The sequence below is a fragment of the Phyllostomus hastatus genome, unplaced genomic scaffold (genome assembly GCF_019186645.2).
Source record: "Phyllostomus hastatus isolate PE091 unplaced genomic scaffold, TTU_PhHast_1.1 phas_scaffold_501, whole genome shotgun sequence".
Classification (NCBI taxonomy): domain Eukaryota; kingdom Metazoa; phylum Chordata; class Mammalia; order Chiroptera; family Phyllostomidae; genus Phyllostomus; species Phyllostomus hastatus.
Genome location: NW_025334033.1, coordinates 52,048,996 through 52,068,847, shown reverse-complemented (window position 1 = coordinate 52,068,847; position 19,852 = coordinate 52,048,996). Strand labels below are relative to the sequence as shown.

The window sequence follows — 19,852 nt, the reverse complement described above, 5'->3', positions numbered from 1 at the left end:
CCCCTGCAATGTCTACGGTCCCCTCTGTTCGGGTATTTCCAAAGGAAAGATTAAAACTGTTGCTTTAGTACAAAGTCTTGTCGATTCTTTTCCCCGTTCATTTCCAGCCGCTGGTAAGCATTGAGATACAGCGCTAACCTGATCTCTTTTGCATGCATTCCATTCTCTCCCCATATTCTAAATAAAAGCTGCAGGCTCAAAGAAATCTGCTGAATCAAGAAAGGTGTTGGTAACCTAAACCCTTCCTGTCGCTCCACATTTTCTATTTCTGTCAACAGCATTAAGGAGACTCAATGTTCTTGAAAGAGCTTCTTGGACTACTCTCTTCTATCAATGTCTATATATAGTTAGAGTAATGGTAGTGATGTCACAGAACTATCACCAGGGTTTTAAGATGATCAAGAGAGAGACATATTTTCTTCATCGAGAAAATGATTCATGTCTTACAGAACATCTAGTTAAAAGTATCATCATTCTGACCAGTATCTGGAAATGACTGTTTCATCTGATAGCACCTGCTGACTCTTCCTTTCAGAAGAACTTGCATTGTAGAAATCTAATGATGTGTAAGAAATTGTCAGCATAATTTACCAAAAAGGAAAAGAATGGAGACTCATGCCATGTTTGCACAAAAACACTGTGATGACACAGCACACAAAATATGGTGCTAGCTATAGAGTGGAACCAAATTATCTCCCTTTCCAAGTTACAGGCCAAAGTTGTCCAGTCCTGTGGCCTTCCTTCATTTCTGGCTGAGTGATTATGATTTTCAAATAAAGTCATCTCCAAAGCAGACATACAGATGAACAATAAACATGAAAAGATGCTCAACATCACTAATCATCAGAGAAATGCAAATTAAAACCACGATGAAGTAGCACCTCACACCTGTCAGAATGGCTGTCATCAATAAATCAACAAAAATGTGTTGGCCAGGACACAGAGCAAAGGGAGCCCTCGTGCACTGTGGGTGAGAATGCAGACTGGTGCAGCCACTGTGGAAACTAGCATGGAGACTTCTCAAAAATTTAATAATGGAACTGCTTCACGATCCAGCGATTCCACTTCTGGGAATATAGCTGAAGAAATCCAAAACACTAATTTGAAAATGTAAGCACCCCTGTGTTCACTACAGTGTTATTTACAATAGCCACACTGGGGAAGCAACCCAAGTGCCCATCAGCAGACTAGTGGGTAACAACGCTGCAGCACAAACATACTATAGAATGTTACTCAGATTTTAAAAAAAAGGATGAAATCTTATCATTTGGGACAGCATGGATGGACCTAGAGAGTATTAGGCTAAGTGAAGTCAGTCAGTCAGAGAAAGACAAACACCATATGATTTCACTTACGCCTGGAATCTAAAGAACAATAGAAATGAATTAACAAAAGGGAAACAGACTCCTAGACCCAAAGAACAGACTGACAGTTGCCAAAGGGGAGGAGGGCGTTGGGGCACTGGAAGAAAAAGGTGGAGTAAGAAGCACAGACTGGTGGTTATAAACTGGTGACGGGGATGTAAAGGACAGCATGGGAAATAGTCAGTAACACTGTAATAACCATGCATGGTACCAGGTGGGTACTGGAAATATCAGGGGGCACTCTGTAACGTGTGTGACTGTCTAACCACTATGCTATACACCTGAAACCAATAAAAATAAGACTGAATGTAAACTGTAATAAAAACCTGAAAAACAAAACATTAGATTAGTAGGATTTTAGTAATGATTCAATCAACATTTAAATGTTAATTTGGCTAAAGAAAATGTTTAATATTCTGTTAAAAATTAGCTCCTATCTTTTAGTCAAGACAATTTTTGTTTAGCACCTGTGTAGATCACACGGTCAAAGAGTTCAAAGAAGTCAGGCCCCTAAATATCTTCCCTATTTCAGAACCTTCAAATTAGTTTACTTTTTTGCTCTGAGCCTTTTTACTAGGTAAGAAAAAAAAGCTCTGTTATTTATTTTTGTAAGGAAAACAACGTGACCCTACCTCTCGTGTCCCCTCCACCTGTGGTCTGCTGAAGCTTAGTCAGGAAGACAGAAACTCAGCCTTTATTAATCTCAGGATAAACCAACAAGACAGGGCCCACCAAACCAGTAGGTAACGAAACCGAGTCTTTTCCTAAAATGGCAGCAACACCTCGAGGCATCGATGCCTCCTGTTTTTGCAGAGGGGGCTGTTCTGTACTGCTTGTTTTCACTTGATTATAATCTATAAATAGTTTGCATACAAAAATCTTCCTAAAATATTTCTACACTATTTTGGAACAGAAGAGTAGTAAACCTACAATTTATACATCACTCAAAAAAATTCAATCTCAAATAGAATGAATAAAAAGTCCCTAACAGGAAAAGGAGGAGGGATTCCTCCCACTATTTCCACTAAACTTCCCCTCATTCACTTAGTATTTATTATTTACCATATACCAGATGCTGCTATAATCAGCACTAAAACTTTAAAAGAAACATGTCAATCACAACTTAAATGCATGCATTTTATTAAAAACTTAGCCTAGACTATGGCAGAAGTGTGTGAAAAGGTACAGAGAACAGTGCTTTCCAAGGAAGAATATACTACAAATTAGGGCTGGTGCTGCCTCGGATTTAACCTTACAATGCTGAGGCAATCACCCCATTTTAGAAGCCAGAAAATGTCTCAAAAATATACCTACGTGAGTAAAATAGCAATAATACATCACACTTCTCTATAATGATTTTCACTAAAAAGTGTTCCCACACTTAATTCAGTAGCATAGGCTTCATTTTTAAGAAGACACAAACAAAACTAAAGCTCGGATTTCAGGCCGCCAATGGTGTCACCTAATTATTATATGTAATACTGTTAGAAGAGCAGCTGAGCCACACCCAACTGCAGTAATGTGAGCGTAAAGAGTCTCAACCTAACCAGCACTTTTAGAGGCTTTCCTCTCCCTACCTTTTCTTGCGGAAACGTTCAAACACAAAAAAAGTTGAAAGAAGTTATTTACCACTTACACTCCATCACCTAGACACTGCAACTAACATTTTGCTTGTTTGTTTTAACATGCATCTTTCCATCTAACCTTCCCACCTGGGTATCTTTATAATTTAAGACTTCTCAGGAAACCTCCTGACTGCATGTGGATGCATCATAGGAATCAAGCCTAATAAAACACTATTGATATCTCTTGTCCACTTAATTAACTCCAGGGCAAACCAAACATTCTAAACTTCGGCACCAACTTCATAATGCTTTCCATGTGAACTGCTTTTATTTCCAACTTGTGAGCAATTAACAGGTATTGTTTTCAAATTCACAAAAACTCTTAGTTTTTACGCTACAGTACTTTTTTCCTCAAAGATCAATAATTTGGTCTTACAAAGTTCTGTAATTTGAAACTCATGCTTGTTGGAAAAAGCAGGGTCATCAATGAAGTAAAACGCCAGTCTCAGTACCAGAAACTTCTAGAGCAGCGGTTCTCAGCTGGAGGCAGCTTTGACCATCACAAACCCCGGGGGTCCTTTGGCCATGTCTGGAACCGCTTTTGTCAGGACTTGGGGGGAAGGGGACGCTGGTGTGCTACAGGTATCTCTTGAGTAGAGGCCCCAGACCCTGTAAACACCCTGCAACGCACAGAACAGCCCTCACCACGGAGAACTATCTGGCCCGGAGTGTCAGTAGTGCCAAAGAACCCTCACCTAGAGTAAGCAGTGAACAGAACGGAGGGATGGAAAGGTGTCATGTTAAGGGAGACCACACAGAGAGGAGCCTGTGCACATTGCTGGAGTGAGCCAGCCTTCAGGGACAGAGGTGTCACTCCCTTCCCCGGGGCTGGGCCAGGGCCTCAGACCGTCTGAGCTCTCCAGATCCCAGGAACCACGAGAAGGCAACTGGCTCTTCAGGCAAACTAGAACTGAAATGACTCAGAGTTGTACAGGCCCCCCTTCTCTGCCTAGTCCAGGCAGAAAAAAGACCCTACAGCCACAGCAGAGAGAGACCCTCCTATAGCCACGAAGAGGGAGATCCAGGCTGGAAAGGAAGCACCTTGCTCATTCCAACATCCCCAGTGCCTAGCACAGCACCAGGCACATAACAGGCGTCCAGTAAATGTTGTGGAATGTAATGAACCCATTCAAATCGGCTCTGTCGCTGCCCCTTGCTTTGCCTTTGTAGTATGTCACTTTACCTCTCCGACACTATTTCCCCGCATATCAAATGCAGACGGACTGTTCTGAGGATGTGACAATATGCGAGGCAAGTGAACCCACTTTGTGAAGGAACACTAGAGCATTATACAAAAGAAAAGGATGAAAAGATTAGAAAGCTACTTCTGGAGTACTGATTCTTGTATGTGCCCAAATATTTTTTATTTTAGAAGCTAGTAACAGTAATTTCCTCACTGACATTCTTATTAAAATAGTGATCTAAATTCTATGGGGACTCTCAATAATACCTCAATTAAAAAAATTCCATGGGTCTTGAATCTATTTTCATTTTAAATGGAAAAATAAAATGTAGCCTATGAAATCTAGTTTTCTATTATATTTTATTGATTATGCTATTACAAGTTGTCCTGACTTTCCCCCTCTTTATATTCCCTCCACCCAGCATCCCCCACTCCCTCAGGCAATTGCCCACCATTGTTCAGACCCATGGGTCATGCACGTAAGTTCTTTGGCTCCTCCATTTCCTGTGCTGTACTTTACATGCCCATGGCTATTCTGTAACTACCTATTTGTACTTCTTAATCCCCTCACCAATCACCCATTCTCCCACACCCCCTCCAATCTGGCAACCACGAAAACACTCTCCATATCCATGATTCTGTTTCAGTTCTGTTTGCTTAGTTTGTATTTTAGATTCAACTGTTGATAGATTTGTATTTTTTGCCATTTTGTTGCTCATAGTTTTGATCTTCTTTTTCTTAAATAAGGCCCTTTAACATTTCATATAATAATGGTTTGGTGATGGTGAACTCCTTTAGTTTCCTCTTGTCTGGGAAGCTCTTTATCTGCCCTTCCATTCTAAATGATGGCTCTGCTGGGTAGAGCAATGTTGGCTGTAGGTTCCTGCTTTTCATGGCTTTGAACGTTTCTTGCCAATCCCTCCTAGCCTGCAAAGTTTCTTTTGAGAAATCAGCTGACAGTCTTATGGGAGCTCCCTTGTAGGTAACTCTCCACTTTTCTCTTGCTGCTTTTAAGATTCTCTCTTTATCTTTAACCTTTGGCCCTTAAATTATGATGGGTCTTGGAGTGGGCCTCTTTGCATCTATCTTGTTTGGGACTCCCTGTGCTTCCTGGACTTGCATGTCCATTTCCTTCACCAAATTAGGGAAGCTTTCTGTCATTCTTTTTTCAAATAGATTCCCAATTTCTTGCTCTTTCTCTTCTCCTTCTTGCACCCCTATGATGCAAATATTGGACCTCTTGAAGTTATCCCAAAGGCTGTTTATACTATCCTCATTTTTGTGGATTCCTTTTTCTTCTTATTGTTCTGATTGGTTGTTTTTGCTTCCTGATGTCCCACCTGATTTGATTTTTGGCTTTATGCACTCTACTACTCTTTCCCTATAAATTGTTCTTTATATCAACTAGTGTATCCTTCGATTCTGACTGGATCTTTTTTATGCTGTTGAGGTCTTCATTAATTTCCTTGAGTGTTTTGAATTCTGTATCTGATGGGTTGCTTATCTCCATTTCGTTTAGCTCTTTTTCTGGAATTTTGATCTGTTCTTTCATTTGGGCCATGTTTCTTTGTCTCCTCATTTTGGCAGCCTTCCTGGGTTTGTTTTTATGTATTAGATGCAGCTGCTTTTTGATAGCGTGGCCTAATGTAGTAGGTGTCCTATAGGGTCCAGTGGCACAGCCTCCTGTGTCACCCAAGCTGTGTACTCGAGGTAGACCCTTTGTGTGGGCTGAGTACACCCTCCTCTTGTAGTTGAGCCTTGGTTGCTATTGGCAGATCAATGGGAAGGATTTACCCAGGCCAGTCAGTTGCAAGGCCTGGCTGTGACCATTGGCCACCAACCTCTGCCCTCCATGGAGGATCAGTTGTGCAGGGGCAGGGTGCTGGTACTCCGATGTGGTCTGTAGTTCTCCACTGGATGCACTGGTCCTGGGGTTTTACAGGTGGTGCAGGTCAAGGTCGGCCCTCACCTGTGTTCTCCCTGGGGCCACCCTGAAGGAGCTGTAAAGCAATCTGAGATGGCTGTTCTTGTGCTGGGCTTGGAGATTCCCAGGCAAAGCCAATCTGTTCATCTAGGCTGGCTGCTCCTAGTACCAGGTGTGGGGTTCACTGAGGCCAGCTTTGCTTGTGTGAGAGGATTCAGGAAGTTGGAAAGCATGAGCCAAGGCCAGCCATTCGTATGGAAAAGCTGCTTGGGTGAGCCCGTAAGTTGGGTGGGGCAGAGTCTCTGGGGATCTCCAAGGCAGAACAAACAGTGTTAGCCAGGCTGATGGAATCTCAGATGTGGCACCACCATGCCAGCTCAGTCTGGATGGATGTGGTTTCTTTAATTTCACAGTTGTCAGACTTCCATTCAACTTGATTGCTGATGGTTTTGAGTGATGGTTGTTCTATATTTTAGTTGTAATTTTGATGCGGTTGTGCAAAGAGGCAAGACATGTCTGCCAATGCCACCATCTTAGCTGGAAGTTGAAATCTAGTATTTTTCCTGCACTGGGTTTCATCCATGAGGGAAAGAGACACTACCCTCAACAATATCTAAACCACAAGTATCTCAATAAAAGATTTGGCATTTGAATTGAGCTTATGAGAGAAATTATTAACATAGAAGGCTACTATTAATTATTGGCACCAGTAAAGCCATTTATTCAGTTCTACTATAGGCCAGGCGAAGTACTAAGTGCCTTATATTCATTATTACATTTGTTCTACCCCAAACCTCCGAGGTTACTATGTCAACCTCCTGTTACAGATAAAAGAATGAGGCTGAGAGAGGTGAGCACTTGCCCAGCACTGCATAGAGAACAAGCATCAGCCCTGAATGGCTACTAAGACATGGCTGGTGCACAGAGAGATTCACCTCACTTACTGAAGTCAATCCTCTAAGTTTCTTTTGAATTGCACCACTTCTCATTCTCATTCTCCTGAAAATTCGAAGTGACTCACTGGAGTAAGTAAAGTGCTCCCTTGCTTTTTGCCACTTAAAGCATTCAGACACAGCTGGAGTCTTAGTTGTGCTCTGACTACTGCTTATCAGCCAAAAACGGGTCGTACGTGCTGAACACCAAGAAAATTCATTCTGTACTCACTCGGAAAAAAGCTCTCCCCTTTCATGCCCTATTTTGAGTTTAAAAAAATAAACATTTATCTTCAGTGTACTTACTTAAAACACAATAAAATATATTCTTAGGGATATATATCTGTTTGCCCTTATAGTTCCTGAATGCACATCCTCTGAAACTGAAGTAAAAACCTTCTCCCAATAAGTTCTGGGGAAATGCTAGTCTGAACTATTCCTGAATTTAGCCTCACACCAAGTTAGGAAGAAAATTCAGATGACCAGTGGCCATCTCTGATAACCAAACTCCCAGACAGCTTGCTTCCTGGTATTTCACACCCTGGTTGGTCTGTGTAACCAACAGCACAGGCAGAAGTAATGGTATATCACTTCTGAGAACAGGCTTAAGACAACAGTGGCTTCTATCCAGGCACTCTGGAGATTCTGTCTCTCCCTTTCCCTCTCCCCTTCTCTCCCCCCATTAAGAGCCCTACAGAGAAGCCCATGTGGAAAGAACCTCAGACTCCTGGTCAACAGCCTGTAAGGAAATGAGATCTGCCAACAACCCTGTGAGTGAACTTGGAAGGGGATCCTTCAGTCCTAGTCAGGTCTTGAGAAAACTTCGGCCTCAGCCAACAATTTGACTGCAACAGTATGCGCTTCTGAACCAGAACCAGCCCACTACACTGCTCCCTGATTCCTGACTTCAGGAACTATAAGAATATACGTTTGTTGCTATGCTTTAGGGCATTTTTTTCTGCAGCAAAAACATAGCATCTTTATAAATTCTTTTTTTGAAAATAATTCCCTACCTTCTAGCCTTAATGAGAAGCTTCTAGTGTCGATAAGACAAACCTCTCTAAATTCCCACAGTTGAGAGAAAACCAAAGCTCATCCTCCCACCTGAGAATTTGCTAGTTCTTTCATATTCCTAACTACAGAAGACCATAAATTTAGAACTGAATGAGAATATTTTACACCTGTCTCAATTACAACAGGGAGGTACAAAATAAGTTTATCACCTATAATCAAAAGTCGGTATTAGTAAGTTACCACCTGGATTCCTCATTCATTTAACACTAACCAAGTAACTTGAATAAGAGGTATCTCTTACACCTAATTTTAAAAGAAACAAGCAGATAAGAATGGCTATTGTTAGTAAATCAACAAACAAGTGCTGGGGAGACTGTGGAGAAAGGGGAACTCTTTTGCACTGTTGGTGGGAATACAAACTGCGTGCAGCCACTGTGGAAAACTATAGAATTTCCTCAAAAACCTAAAAATGGATCTGTCTTTTGACCCAGCTATCCCACTTTTGGGAATATAGACAAAGGAACCCAAAACACTGATTTGGAAGAACATAAGCACCCCTATGTTCACTGCAGTGTTACCTACAATCACCAAGATCTGGAAGCAGCCCAAGTGTCCATCAGTAAGTAGATGAGTGGATAAAATAACTACGGGATATTTACAAAATAGAATACTACTCGGCCATAAAAATGAAGAAAATCTTACCTTTTCTGACAGGATGTCAGTATGACATCCATACAGTGACAGTATGGATGAACCTGGAGAACATTATGCTAAGTGAAATAAGCCAGTCAGAGACAAGACCAATACCGTATGATTCACTCCTATGTGGAATCCAGTGAACAAGCTGAACTAACAAGGAAAATGGGGACAAACTCATAGATGGAGAGCAGATGACAGTTGGGGGAGGCTAGGGGGTGGACGGATTGAGAAAAAAGGAAGAAGGACACATGGACAACTGTGTGGTGACTGCTGGGGGAAGGGAGTATAAGGGGACTAAATGGTAATGGAAAAAAATACAAGAAAGATTAAATGAATTAAAAAAAGAAGCTGGATGGTCTTATGGCTTACAACATGCTATAAAATAAGCTTTTGTTTTAATTTCTTTATTAAATGATTATATATTTAATAAAAATCTTAAATTGTCTCAGGCTTCAGTAACACAGAAAGAAAAAATGTCACTCCTAGATCCACTGTCCAAAGACACCTCTGCTCAATTTTTCCCAGTCCTTTTCCCGGGTCAAGGTGGTACATTTGTAACCATGCGTAATCAGACTTCTGAGACTGAAAGTAAACATGACTGAGTTTTTCAGAGAAATATCTCACATCAACTGTGAAATCATTCCCATAATAAATTATGAGGCTGAATAATGAAGGAGTTTGTCTTTTTAGTTTCATTCAGATGGAAAAATATTGCCAGGAGATATGTAGGTACAGGTTTATTTTTCATTAGTTGTCCCTTTTAATCTTTATACTTAATTGTTTTTAACACTGTTGGGAACCACCCTGCCTGGTTTCAGAAGCTGTAACCACCCCCCCACCCCCTGAGCTAAGGCTGAGTGAGCAACCTCCAGACCAGAAGCCACTAAGGAGACAAAGCTTATCTCCCTGGCCAGAGCACCACTTCTGCTCCTTTTCTTCACCCTGCCTGGCCCACAATGCTTGATCAGTTAGCCAATGACAGGTAAGATTACTCAAGGGAGGAAAAATCTAAGACAGACATGATCACGGGGAACCCCCAGGGAAGGAGTTCGGGGGCTATAGCAAAAGGGGGTGATGGACCCTTGCCCCTCAGCTCTGACATAGCCTGAGTCCTCATTCTGTCTTTGAGAAGTCTCCTACTCTCTTGGCTGCTTTACTGCCCCTGCCTGACTTAGCCTGAAACAATGATAGAGGGCCATGCTGCCCTGTGCTGGAAAAGGCAGGTTCCCTAGGGCAATCAGGCCTAAGAAAGAATGCATAAAATCCTGTGAACCTGCTTTGCTGGAACGCTCTCAATTAAATAATAAGGGTCCAAGCAAGAAGTGAGTTTGTTCCTCAAAGTTTTATAGCCCTTTAGCTAACAGACCCTGACTCAAATAGGCCCTCAGAGTTCTTTGTATATTATCTATGTTTGATCCTTACTGCCTAATAATGATTAATGAGCTTTACCTGTATTCCTGTGCAAAATGAACCCAATAAAAGCTCACTGAGGAACAGGCTCCTAGCCCTTCTCCTTTGAGAGATCAGCCACCTTTCCTCCCCAAGCAGATCAGGTCTTGGTAGACTTATTCTCATCCGTGGTGGCCAGGGGGGCCCAGTAAGTGGAGCTCCCCCCACAGAACACTTCTTCTTTTTAGTTCTGTTTTTTAAACCATTCTTCTAGTCCAATGCTTCAGGATCTTCCTGGGGAATATGTACATGCTCACTGACCGGGGCTCTACTCTCTGCCCCCACAGACGTATCGCCTTCCCTCTCATTTTCAGCTCCTCTCTGCATTCTGGAAGGGCTGCTGAAGTTTCCCACATCATCAGCTCACTTTCCAGCAGGATGAACGGTCCTTCATTTTAACATTTCCAATTACATTTCAAATTTCCTACAAATTTTCCTCCCATACACATGGGTTTTCAAACACGCACCTTTATGTCCTTACGACTTACTGCTCCTATTCCAAAGTGGTTACACCTCCTGCATCCTAATGAAGGTTTTCTAAAATGTTCTCCTGGTGTCCACTGGCAGTCATTTTCAAAGATGTGTTCTTCCTCTGAACTTTCAGGATGCATGTTCTCTCTTCCTTATTCTGCACACATTGTTGAAAGGCCACTTGCTGAGAACTGGTTTCCCTAGAACCTGGTCTCTGCCAGCAGAACGAGTGTGTAAACTACCTCAAACCCCGTTCTGTCTCCCGTGGATATGGCAGCACTCCTCTCACATCTATGGCTGGCCAAGAGGACTGCAGACCCCAAGCCTAGCTCCCAGCGTCCCTGGCAGGCTTTTGTCGCATAAAGCTGCGTTGGACTGAGACAGGATCTTCTAAACCTCCCTGCCTGATTTGGACCCCGTTTTCAGAGTCTGCAATAAATGAAGACATGTAAAACAATACAATTTTTGGAGTGCTCTACTATGAGGGCTTTTTCCTTCCCTGTCCATGCAACTTTATTTTTAGAGACTGTTTCCTAGGACTCAGTATGCTGCAACTGCCTTCTCCTACCTCAAACACAAATAAACACGGAGAAACAGTAAGACCCCCCCATCCAAGAGTATTCTGGGAACTGCAGCCTCCAAACAGACACTGAAAGATGATGACTAAACACCAGTAAAGGCTAAAGGCTGAAGTAAAGGCTAAAGGCTAAAGGCTAAAGGAAGTAAAGGCTAAAACACCACTCCGGCTCAGACAGCAGCTGCTCAATTTTCTGATCGAAGTGCCCCCCGCATTTCTGACCCCAGGGCTGACTACAGAAAGATGCAGGGCCTCGTGTCCACCTGCAGGGCAGGCTCAGCACTGCGGAAGGGGGCTTCCAACTGCATTCTCAGCGCAGTTCTACCCGCCTTGGACTGTGGGGAAACCTTGGCAGCAGGCCAACTGTCAGTCTTAGTTTCTGGTGACATGAGAGTGCAGTGTTTTATGCCTTTGTAAGTACTTTAGTGAGCAGTGGAGGCTGCTTATCAGGTGCTTGATTAAAAAATGAAGTTCAGTGATGGGAGGGAGGTTGTAACTAAAAAGAATTATAGAAACTCCGTGGTGGCAGGGACTTCAGAGGTCATTCAGTTCAAACTGTCTGACTTTACCATAACACAGTAAGTGGTCACCAAGACCAGGCTTGAATCACATCAGTGACCTAGAACTCATTCATTACCCAGTGAAACAACTCACTTCATTTTCCGAGTTCTAATTTTTGGAATGTTATATTTTATACTGAGGTAACACTTAACTCTCTGTTTACCATCTACGTGCCATTAGTTCCCTCCACTGGAGCCACACAGAATATCCTAGCATTTCTTTCAAGAGGTAGACATTTCTTCCAATAGACAGATGCTCAAATACAGTAGTATCAAATCCACCTCCCAAGTTGTCTTTTTGCCATTGTTCCTAACGATGTACTAGCACAATTTGACTAAATCTACATAAGCACACTATACCATCTATTCAATACTCTCAGATGCAGGAGTATCGTTTGTAACAATGGTAAAAATACTGCTGGTCAACACCCCTATTTACAGAACAGAAAACAAAATATCCTCAACCTACCACATATATTCTTTTCCACGGCTCCAGTAACCCCTGATTAATGACCTCCACTTGCAAAGGAGGCTACTTACCTTAACCATGAAATAATGAATGCTATTGATCCAACAAGCTACTGCTATAGAATGTTATTGATCACCCAATCTTTGGTTAAAATGGTCCTCATTTAGCAATTTCACCGTTGCAAACACCTGGAGCAAAGCCAGCTCATAATTAAAGAGTTTGGGGGAGTTAAAGTGAGAGGTGATAGACAGAGATCTCAGCTTTCTGCCATTTATTCTTGCTTCTGAGCTATTGTTTGTGTCAGAAGAGATATTGATTTTCTATAAAAATAAGAAAACAAGAGGCACCAAGGGGCCGCAGAAGGTCAGCTCGGGCTGGAGAAGGAGGGGGAAGGTTTAGCACTCTATCTCTGTCACTTGCCTTCCAAGAGAAAGGAATATTTTCTTTCCTGTAAAAATCAGCCTCTAATACATCACCACAGGAAGGCTCTTGACTGCAACCCCAGGCCATCACCAAACCAATTCACTCATGAAAGGAAAGAAGCTAAACCATATGCAAAGAGAACAAGCGAATGATGGGTTAGTGGAGAAAAGAGCAAAATTTGGCTATGAATCACCTAATTAATAATTGCTATATAGGCAATCTGAATAAAGATCAGTAGAAAGTAACTTGACAAGAGTTGTCTCATTTTAGAATGGAACACACATGCACAGGAAACTATTAAAATAATAATTGATCTTTCTGCAGGCATAAGAACACTGTTACATCATAATCAATCTTAGTTCCTCAGAACTCGAGGAACTGGTTGGAGTAGAACTGAAGAACAGAGAAAAAGCAAAAAGAATTATTGGTTACACTTAAAGAGACTCCATGTTTAGTTAGAATGAATTTAAGGGAATTAGAAATAAAGCTTTCTAATTGAGACATACATTTTCAAACCTAAAACACCTAATACATGCTTTTCATAAAAACTCTCTCTATGCACTGACCAGGCTAAGCTAAATGATCAATTCATCCTACTAATTTTATAAGTTGGATCATATATACTTTGATAACCCTCAATACCACTGATGAAAAGTCAAGTTCTACACTTTGATCTATGAGTAAACTGGTACACCCAAGCAAATTTATTAAAAGAGTAATCAAGAGGATTCTTGGAAGCAGTTCTTTCGATGCAGAAAAACTAAGAAAATTTTGACAGAATCAACTCACCAAGACAGTATAATATCCAAATCATACACTATTATCTACTTAAACACACTCTCATGCTACTCCTGTTTGTAAGGTGTACTTAATAATTGAGGGTAGTAGCCCTGACTGGTGTAGCTCAGTGGACTGACTGCCGGCCTGGGAACCAAAGGGTTGCTGGTTCGATTCCCAGTCAAGGCACATGCCTGGCTTATGGGCCAGGTGCCCATGGTGGGGCAGGGGGGTGTATGAGGCAACCACACATTGATGTTTTTTCCCCTCTCTTTCTCCCTCCTTTCCCCTCTCTCTAAAAATAAATAAATAAAATCCTTAAAAATAATAATAATTGAGGGTAGAAGATTTTTAGGTCCACCTCACTACTGAGAGGCTGAACATAATATGCAATCAAAGAATAAGTAAGAATTACCCCTCTTCCCTATAGAATAGGTTTGGGGGAAAAACAGAAAGCACTTCTGTTTATAACTACATATGAATCATCATAATCAAGACAAATTTAAGACTCCTAAATATTCAGATTCTGAAGCATTTGTCTTTTTCTGTTTCTGCTACTACTCTACCCACTATTTCCTCCTAGCCAGCTGCAAGGACTTTGGCATCCACATTATTGAAGAAGCTCTGGCCCTGGCTGGTGTGGCTGAGTGGACTGAGTGCTGGCAGGTGAACCAAAGAGTTCCCAGTCAGGGCACAGGCCTGGGTTTCGGGCCAGGTCCCCAGTAGGAGGCACGCAAGAGGCAACCACACATTGATGTTTCTCTCCCTCTCTCTCTCCCTCCCTTCCCCTCTCTAAACATAATAAAATAAAATCTTTTTTAAAAAAACCTCTGAAGTCAGACCAGGGAGATAAAGGAGAAACAAGGTCTTCTCAATTTGGGAAGAGTAAGAAATTCCATAAGAATCGCTGCCTACTTCAATTTATCCAGGCTCTCAGATAACTAGAACGTATATTATCACAACCTGACTGTTACGTGCAACAGATTGGGTAAGAAGGGACTAGGAAGACCAAAGTGCCTGATGCAAGGTGACAGGCTCTACATCTGGAACCACACGTGGGCTGTTACCTTACAGGAGACAAGTGAGCAGTCGATCTCACACACACAATTGTGTCAGAGTTTAACAAGAAGTCCTTGGAAAGAAATATACACAAGCTACCATCCCAAAACACTATCTTTAAAATCACCATTCTCAAGAGTTAAGATTACTATCTGGTATGTACGCTCAATATTAAAACAAACTTGACCACCTCAGTTGAAGGTTTCAACATTGTGAAAGGCTACCAGTTGACTAAGTATTTCTTGTTTAATTAAAAATAGCACGATGAGGGGAAAAAAATCTTTTCTTAAAACATTTTATTTTTATTTACTTTTAGAGAGAAGGGAAAGTGGGAGAGATGGAGAGAAGCATCAACCAGTTGCCTCTTGCATATCCTAGCTGGGGACCTGGCCCACAACCCAGGCATGTGCCCTGACCAGGAATAGAACCACCGACCTTTCAGTTTGCAGGCTGGCGCTCAATCCACTGAGCCACACCAGCCAGGGAAGGAAAAAAATCTCTATAATCCAAAATTATACATGTAAATTGGATAACTAGGCCTTGGAGTATACATTAGAGGAAAATTAAAAAACAAATTATCAGCCCACTGAGTTGTGCAGCTAGATTAAAAACCACTCGTGAAAGATACAGGCACACGGACCTACAAAGCTTTTCCTGTTACTGACACAGCCTCACCTCCGAGTTCCCAAGGTTTGGCTTTGCTTTTCCGACAAACTTTAGAAACAAAGCCCTAAGAAAGGTCATACACCCCACGGTAGAAGCTGAGAGTAACAGAGCCAAGGAAAAAGCCAAGTCAAAGGGCGGGAAACACGGTGGTTACACATGAGCTCCGGGTCCAGGTGTGATTTCCAGTTCTGCAGCCTTGGGCAAACTATCCCACCGCTGCCGATCTCCACTGCCTCTTCTATAAAATACAAATAGCACCCAACAGTACCACAAGACAGTGGGGGAGTGAACATTACATGAGAGTGTATGTTCTGTACAACAGTACAGTACCTGGCATACAGTGCTCATAAATGCTAACTAATGTTATCATTAATACAATACAATGGCTCTCAGTCACTCAACCCACCCAGGGAATATCTACGGAGCCATCTGGTTTGATACTATGAAGAAGGGGTGGGAAAAATGTAGAAATCCCAAACACCTGCAAGGCACGGAACGGTGTCTCACCACAAAGCACTGCCCGTCTAAAACACCAATAGCACCCCCATTGGGAAACAGAAATCACACATTATTATTATTATTAATATTAATGAATCAGTCTGGGGAGTTTCAGTGTTCCTAGGACTATCTGAAATGTAAAAAACAAAATCCACACTGACGTTATAAACATGCAACTATTACAGACAAATTTTTCTGGCTCAATGACATTGGACATAAGACTAATAGGCTTCGGCACTGTTAGTTTCAAAGCCTACCATGTATTCAGACCACTTGAATGTCTTAGCCATAAAAAATAAACTCAATACAGTCAAACTCTAAGCAGTAGAAAACAGAATTATGGCCCAAAGGTATCTAAAGCCATGATTCTTAATGGATAAAGGTAGTACCAGGAATATTTACAAACTCCATGGGCCTGGCACCTCATTTATTACACACACACACACACACACACACACCAGCCTCTGCTGAGGCCGTGGTTCTAAAGAATAATACCTATGTATGAAATGCATGGCATAAACAGCAGCAAACTTTTTAAAATAAAATTCTGGTTACGTACAAGTTTTGGAACACAAGTTTTAAACAATTTTCAGAAACAACTGTGTTTCCATGAATTAAATAAAATCATGAATGTTCTTTTAAAACGAAACACTAGCAGATTGGTTAAAGGACAGCTACAAAGTCAACATCACAGTGGCTGGTCTGAAAGGAAGCTCATTTCATCAAGACTGTGGATTTGCACTTTGGGTCAAATTAATCAGGAAATTCTCTGATCAAGTTTAAGAGAAAGCTCACCATTCTGACATGTTCTCATCAGAGCCCTGTTTTTGCTCATCTGCTTCACACTCCATCCTTTCTTTCCTTCCTGTTTTGCTTAGGAAAGTCCTATTTTCTGCTGATTCACACAATCCGTGGCCTGACGAGGTCCAGGGAGTATTCTCCTTCCAGCGTGACAGACGCTGCTTCTTCGCAGACTTGAACCTACACCCTCTCTCGTAGCTCCAATCCGATACCTTGAGCTTCTGCTGAAGGCTGGCAGCCACCTCTGATGTCACTCGCTTCACCTTCCGCCGGCGTCTGAGCGGTCGACAAGGCGCGTTTTCGGTAAAAGAGTCAGATTCGTGCCAAGAATGTTGCTTACTCTTAACAATGGTGTTGAGACCTGGGTGCTGCTTGGCTACAACGGTGTCATCAGAGTCACTAAAATTGGTGACTGGGGCCATTTCTCGACAGTCCTTGATGGCCTCATCCAGACTGGACTCAGAGGCCTCACTGTAGCAACAGGTGTGCTCTGCCAGGTGAGTGAAGTCTGAACGACGCTTCCGGCCCCTCCGTTTGCGAAGCTGCCGCCTCTGCTGCCGAGGGCTCAAGGCCATCTCTTCCCACAGCTCACCCAGCTTACTCTGTTCAGATGTCTGCTCCAAGGCTGAGGCTAAGTCATGTACCAGCTCATCCATGAGGCCACATCTGCCAAAAGGAAGTTCAAAAAAAAAAAGAGAGCCTGAAGAGGTTCTGTTGTTTCAGAACAATGTGACAAAATATATCACAACACTGTGGAGTCTACCGTATCTAAAGAAAACAGTCACCTTTTTCATCTGGCCACACTTACAATCCTACCATCCGTGCTCACTCTGGCCACTGAAAATAGTGTGTGGCCCTTGTTAAATGCCTAAAGCCAACATGTTTTTAAGCACAAAAACTCACTCACCAGATGACAACTGGGATATTAACATAGACAAGCAAACTCAGGGGAATAAATTCCCCCCCCCCCACCCCGCTTTCCCCAGTTAAACCTGGTGCAAAATTACCTGATGATGTCATCCAAAAAAAAATAAGAAAATATCTCATCAGACAGGAGCAGAAAAACACACAACTTCAAAACCACGGCTGAAGGACTGCTTTGCGGTCTAAGGTCACTGATAAGAGTGCTTGTGGAAGGGAGCAGAAAGACAACTTCAGTGACGCACTTGAAGGAAAACTGTTTGCAGTCTCAGTGACCCTAGAATTTGTCCTCTGAATGGGAAAAAAAAACAGACTAAGTTTACACCCATTCTGCTCTCAGCTACCACCTGGAAGCTACCAGGGAAAGAACCTTGTAAGAGTATAGCATATATTTTTTAATATTTAGCAACTTTTAAACTCTTGTCCCACCCTTCAGAAAATAAACGATCTCCCCAACTCTGTGCTTTTGTGTTGGACCATCACACGGAAACAGGGTGTGACCGAGGCTGCAGTGACAGGCGTGGGTAGAGGCCTTAACATTCCCAGCTAACGGCGTTCCTCCTTTTCTACTCACTCCTGTCAAACCATCATACTCCAGGGGTCACTCCAGAGGCAAACCTTCAAATGGATGAAAGTAGTAAAGACCAATTTTCAAAATGCCCTTTTAAAAGGAAACATCTAATATAATTTGTACAATAACTATTAAACACATATTAAGTTGGCACTTTTTCTCTAGCCCTTGTTAAGGCCAACGTATTTCAAGACCATAATTACAGTTTAAATCTCTGAGTGGTGCCACCCTCTGACCGGATCTCCGTTCACGCAGTTTACATTCTGCTAAGGACTTCCACAACCTATTTTCATGCCGTCCCAATGCCAAGGAACTCAAAGGCACGAAACAATCCACTGGCTTATCTGCCACATCGGTGGGCGCAATAGAGACATCAAGTCCCCAAATTACCAAACAAAACTTCTTTAAGTGTCAAAAGCCACACAAACACACACACAAATGACTAGTTTCCTTTAGAAAATAAGAAGTAGTTTAAAACGCCCCGACTGGGGTTTGGGAGACAACTGTCCCTAAGACCAAAATAGTCTAAACCTACTTCCCAAACGAAGAACTACTGCTACAAAAACTCAGGCAGAACTGTACAAACTTTAACATGGAACTAAGTTACCAGACAGCTCCTTGTGCAGAACCTTTTCCTGCCTCCAAGACCGTAATTCGCAAAGTAAGTGACAGAAGAACCCCGGGACCCCCACACCTCCAGCCCCGGGGGCACAGTGCAGGAGGACCCCTGGGGCCAGGCAAGCACTCGGGGAGAGGAAAAGTTGTCTGATTTACGCAAAGGAAGAAGGGGAAACTGGCAGAATTGAGAAGGCAGACGCGGGGTCGGAAGGGAAGACATGGTTGGGGGCCGAGGAAGCGAGAAAGGCAGGAGGACTTCTCGTTCGTGCTCACCAGGGCCAAGGGGTCAGTCCCACCAGGACAGAAACTGCTATAAATCAAGACTTGGCGACTGAGCTCCCTCCGAGGTCAGGTGTCGCAAAGGGGCCACATGTGGGGGCAGGGGGGGCGTGTTTCCAAGGACTCCCCAGCGCCCGCGCCCCCACCCCCCCCCACCCCCGCCGAGGACTACAGCGATCACAGCTCTGGACACCAAGCCCTCGCGCTGTCGCCAGCCCAAAAGAGCCAGAGAGAAGAGGAGGTGACTGTCCCCACCAGACTGCCGGACTCTCGACCCGTGGGACAGAGGCGATGGGCCCTGAAAAACAAGGCCCGGTCACCCTCGCCCCCTCCCGCCAGCCGCCACGGCAACACGAAGTCTCTGGCCGCTAAGCCACGGCCCAGAGCTCCGCTGGCGCCGGACCCCTGGACCCCAACCCTCTCGACCCACAGCTCCCCCTCACCAGCTGTTGCAGAAACCTCCGACAGCCGCCGCTTTTGGGGCCGAGTCTCCCCGGCGAGGTTTCCCTCCCTGACCTCATTTCCGGTCTGGGCCGGAGAGGAGGGCCGGTGGCGGAGAGGGTGGAGCTGTCTGCGCCAGAGGGCCCTCCCTGTCCAGCGCTTCCGGCAAGCGGCTGCGCCTACTTCCGCCCCAAATAGGGCGGGGCCCTGGGGAAGCTCGGGTACCCACCGGGTCAAGGAGGGGCTGCGATCGGTGCGGGCAAGGCAGTGGGTGAGGTGCCCATCTGGGGAAGGATGACCCCGTCCTGGCCTTATCTTCATCAAAAAATTGGGCGGTAGGGAGGAGCTTAGATCTTGTCCTTTCTTACTGACCTTTGTTTCTTATAAAGTGTGTGTGGAGTTGGGGGGAAGAGGATCCTCATTTTAACCGTTTGCGTTGGTACAATCTTTGGCAGGGTAGCTTTGCAGTGAGTAACTCAGGGTATTAAAAATACACATGCCTTGAGCAACAAAACAAGCTAGGTACCACTG

General features: G+C 43.4%; 1 protein-coding gene across 3 annotated transcripts in view; it reads right to left on the bottom strand.

Annotated features, from left to right (window-relative positions):
- Positions 1 to 19,447, bottom strand: part of GPATCH2L (G-patch domain containing 2 like) — a 56,785-nt gene extending 37,338 nt beyond the window's left edge. For 2 of the 3 annotated variants that reach the window (XM_045822240.1, XM_045822238.1), the window contains exons 1-3: positions 19,324 to 19,401; positions 17,499 to 17,703; positions 16,486 to 17,157 (exon numbers count right to left, since the gene is read on the bottom strand). In XM_045822240.1, coding sequence (XP_045678196.1) covers positions 16,486 to 17,147 — 662 coding nt within the window. In that variant the 5' untranslated portion in view covers positions 17,148 to 17,157; positions 17,499 to 17,703; positions 19,324 to 19,401. Of the gene's footprint in view, positions 1 to 16,485; positions 17,158 to 17,498; positions 17,704 to 19,323 lie in introns of all 3 variants that reach the window. The other variant, XM_045822239.1, reaches the window with a different exon arrangement.
- Positions 19,448 to 19,852: the final 405 nt, after the last annotated feature.